At 55.1% G+C, this 4,466-nt stretch overlaps 1 protein-coding gene across 1 annotated transcript; it reads left to right on the forward strand.

The window, feature by feature from the left end:
* Nucleotides 1–2,252: 2,252 nt before the first annotated feature.
* Nucleotides 2,253–3,735, forward strand: LOC120654124 (putative ETHYLENE INSENSITIVE 3-like 4 protein). Its single transcript, XM_039931688.1, has one exon. It carries the CDS (start codon nucleotides 2,253–2,255, stop codon nucleotides 3,642–3,644), a length of 1,392 nt encoding a protein of 463 aa, XP_039787622.1. The 3' UTR covers nucleotides 3,645–3,735.
* Nucleotides 3,736–4,466: the final 731 nt, after the last annotated feature.

Below are 4,466 nucleotides of genomic sequence, written 5' to 3' on the forward strand. Positions count from 1 at the left end.
ACTAGATGCTTAGCCCTGCTTAGAATACTTATATCGGTTGCCAGAAAAAAGATGTTTTGGAGTATCACACTTGCCAGTTATCCTTGTTGCACTGGTACGGCTTGGTTGTAAGGGTTTGGTAGTACCGAGATTCGAGCGGAATGGTAGGGCCTAGAGAATGGAGTCTCATGGGCATAGTCCGCTTGGATCGATTAAGGACCGTCCGTGGATGACGTCGGTTTTGAGCACCTTTCCATGCTACCATGGTATGGATGAGTCAATTACCTTCTTTGACTTGATCATTGATGTGCAGTCCTAGATACGTGGCTAAGAGCTATGCAGAGAGGCTTAGTGTGTCCCCGTGTGGAACTATGTGTAGGAAAATTTAGATATGTCCCCGGTGGAACTAAGTCTCTACGCGTAAGCTAGGTGTAAAAATTTCAATGATCGAGCCTTATTGGGAACGGTTGACGCGAGTACCCCCTTATCCAACTTTAGCGGGTTGGGTGAGCCGCATGGTCATTGTGTCGTGTGGGTAAAGTAGTACACCCTTGCAAGGTTATAATCAATTCGAATTGCCGCGTTCTCGGTTATGAGCACGCTCTTTATCCCATAAACTCCTCGTAGAAGTGCGGACATGTTGGAATGGATTTTAGTAACTCGGGAATAACTATGTTATTCTTAATATGTTCTACTAAAATTTAATGGGGGTTCGGGCAATATTAATTAAATTTGCTATGTGTTAGTTTAGAGAGCTCATGCTTATGCAATAATTAGTTAACCTTACATCTTTTACTTGAGCCTTTGAATAATCCTTGTTTATTTAATCGCGTAAGTCTTGCGAGTACTTTTGTACTCAGGGTGCTTCTAACCCTAGTTGCAGGTGAACCGGAAGTGGTGTTCGGCCACTTCTACCCCGCCATTTCAGGTACGGGGGAGGAGTAGGTCGTTGAGGCTGGGATGGTGTTCTTGAGCAAGACATCATCATCGTAGTAGATTTTATCGTAATCGAACTCTGTGAGAGCATGTAAATACAATAAATTTTAAGTTCCTGTTTAATATTGCTTTCGTGAGCCCAAGGATTGTATTGAAAGTTAGCTGAACCCTCCTATATTGAACTTGTAATATTAAAATTCGAACTCTGGTTTTGTAAAATTGCTCTTTGTGGATTATTGGCGATGTATTCGATTGTAAACGGTATTTGCATATACTGATTCTGGGCGTATGTTGGAGCACATACCGGAACTACCAGATTTGATATTATTCATGTCTCTAAATATGGGATAACACGTGGCACGCTCTTCGACAAGTACATATTAACTCTCATTTGAATGATAATGACCGACGATTGGTTTAAAATATTATCAAATTGAGTGGTTCTCACAATTCCCGAGTCGACGGCTACTTCCTTTGGCCACCCTCGCGGGGCCGTTGCGGCGGAGCCACGCCACGAGCCGCGATCAGGGTTTTATTTCCCAACCGGAAACCGGTTACCGCCGCCCTCCGGTACCGGTTTACCGGACCGGTTAGGCCGGTAACCGGTGGAAACCGGTTGAATTCAAATCCAAATTCAAATAAATTCAAATTTTCCCGTGCAACCGGTTCCGACCGGTTTACCGGCCGGTTTGACAGGTTTACCGGCCGGTTTGACCGGTTTACCGGTCGGTTTGACTGGTTTGAAATTCAAACGCTCCCGTGCAACCGGTTTACCGGCCGGTTTTACCGGTTTACCGACCGGTTTAACCGGTTTACCGGCCGGTTTGACCGGTTTGATCGGTGGGCCTTCATGGGCCGGCCCATTTTTTTTCTTTTTCTTTTTTGATTTAACTTTAAATTCCCACAAACTATACTAAATGAATGAATTTTTGAGAAAATTTGACACCATTAGATTCATCACACCTTGAAGTATTTTTTGGGAATTTTTCATTTTTTGAATTCAAATTTAAAATTTGAATTTTGGCCGGTTGGGTACCGGCCGGAACCGGAACTGGACCGGACCGGTTTGACCGGTAACCGGTCAAACCGGACCAGTTCCCACCGGTTAGGTTAACCTTGGCCGCGATATCTACTGATCTACCGCCTGCACGCTCGATCCCCCTCTGACTCTCAGACTCCTAGCGGCGCGCGCGCGGCTCTTCTCAGTTCCGGTCGCGTGTATAAATCCTTCTTCCCCACGCCGGCGCAGCAATTTAGCTAGATCATCTAGCGTCCGTGTCAGGTCAGGCGACCACCGACTACGCAGCGCAGGGGCGTGTCAGCTAGCGCGTGCGTCTATGAATCGCGGCATCCACGGCCGGAGGCATCCGTTATCTGAGGCGGCGATGGAGCACGACGTCGAGCACGGTGGCGGCGGCGCGGGCGAAGCGTTCGAGGCGGCGGCGGCGGCGGAGCCGGAGCAGGAGGAGCTCAGCGACTCGGAGTCGGGCGCCGAGTCCATCGAGATCTCCGACCTCAAGCGCCGCATGTGGAAGGACCAGATGCTGCTCAACAAGCTGGAGGGCCGCGCGGGCGCCTTCCGGGCCGGGGCGGGGCCGCCGTCCAGGCCGCTCGCGCCGGACGGGCTGCTGGAGGAGGAGACCCCCGAGGTGCGGTGCCGCCGCAAGGCGATGCTCCGGGCGCAGGACGGCGTCCTCCGCCACATGCTCAAGATGATGGAGGCCTGCAACGCGCGCGGGTTCGTGTACGGCGTCATCGACGAGGCCGGCGAGCCCATGTCCGGCTCCTCCGACAGCCTCCGCGGCTGGTGGAAGGACAACGTCAGCTTCGACGGCGCCGGGCCCATGGCCCTCACTGGCCCCGCCGGTGAGAGCCCGCTGGGGATCGCGTCCTGCCTCCACCGCCTCCAGGACATCCAGGACAGCACGCTCGGCTCCGTGCTCTCCGCGCTCATCCAGCACTGCGAGCCCCCGCAGCGGAGCTTCCCGCTGGAGCGCGGCCTGGCGCCGCCCTGGTGGCCGACGGGGCACGAGGCCTGGTGGGGCTCCCAGGGCGAGGTCCAGGCGCACCAGGGCGTGCCGCCCTACCGCAAGCCGCACGACCTCAAGAAGGCCTGGAAGATCAGCCTGCTCAGCGCGGTGATGAAGCACATGAGCCCGCGCTTCGACCAGATGCGCAAGCTCGTGTGGCAGTCCAAGCGCCTGCAGCAGAAGATGAGCGCCAAGGAGACGGAGACGTGGTCCAAGATCATAAAGCAGGAGGAGGTGCTCAGCCGCCGCCTCAAGAGCTCGCTGCAGATCACGCCCCTCGACGGCGGCGACGACGACGGCGAGGAGGAGGAGGAGGACCGCGACGGCCGCGCGCACGACAAGCGCAAGCGCGAGCTAATCAGCACAAGACACAACAGTAGTGGGAGCACCAGCAGCAGCGGAGTGAGCAGCGGGGAGCTGGCCTTCGTGCTGCCGCCGGAGCTGGCCGACCTCCTGGCGGAGGATGAGAGCCTAGGGAGCCCGATCGACGAGCTCGCGAAGCTCTACTGCTACAGCCACCACGCGCCTGCTGATCAGGGCGGCGGCGGCCATCTGGAGAACTGCGCCGTCGCGATGGTGCCTCCCGGGGAGCTGGAGGACCTGATCGGCGGCGTTGACGCCGTGCCGCCGGACGTGCTGTTCGACCTGATCGGGAGCTGCTCGGGGTTGGATGACGTGGTCCGCCTGATGGGGGACTGAATTGCCACGGTGGCGTGGCCCCCACGCGTCGCCACGCGACAGGCCAAGGTTGGGCGGGAAGGAATGAGGTGGCGCGTTGCTGCATGCCGATGGATGGATGTTAGCTAGCTAGTCAAAGTATGTCTACGTTCTTGTTTGTTTGCATTCCATTTCTTCTCAGCTTTATCGCTGTGGGGAGTCGACACTGCGAGTCTGTACTCTGTAACGTGTGGCCTGAATATGGAGATTTGGACTGGATGAAGGTAGCGTGAAAATGAGATGATGCTTGGTAACGTCGACTAGGGTAAACTCATTATGAACACATTTTATTCGAAGTCACTTGTCGGCGTCCCGACCCGGGGGTCCGGATCCCAACAAGTAAATGCTGCGTGTTTCCTCGTCCCAGATGTTGATGCAAGAGGCAACACAGTAACGTACAGGTTTATTCTGGTTCCGGCCACGGGGCCGTACGTCCAGCAAAGGGGTGTGCGAGGGCATTGTATTATCTTGCACCCGGAGTGCTCGTAGTAGGGGGTACAAGCGAAGCGAGAGAGGGAGGGAGGCTCCCAAGTCTCTGCTAGAAGAGGAGTCGGTTGAGGTGAGTGCTCAGTGGTGCTGAGAGTGTAATGATGATCGCGAGTGTGGGTGACCGTAGTTGCTGATGTCCAGAACGTCGTCCGAACCCCCCTTAAAGGAAGCCCGCCTCCTCCTTTAATAGTCACAAGGAGGGGTGGGGTACATGTGCAGGGGAACGTGGAAGTCGCCGTCTTCCCCCAAATCGCGGGGGTGCAGTGGTCGAACACTGTAGGAAGTACACTGTAGGGCCTGGTGTCGGACCTGGCG

Source organism: Panicum virgatum, chromosome 1N, assembly GCF_016808335.1.
Source record: "Panicum virgatum strain AP13 chromosome 1N, P.virgatum_v5, whole genome shotgun sequence".
NCBI classification, from domain to species: Eukaryota; Viridiplantae; Streptophyta; class Magnoliopsida; order Poales; family Poaceae; genus Panicum; species Panicum virgatum.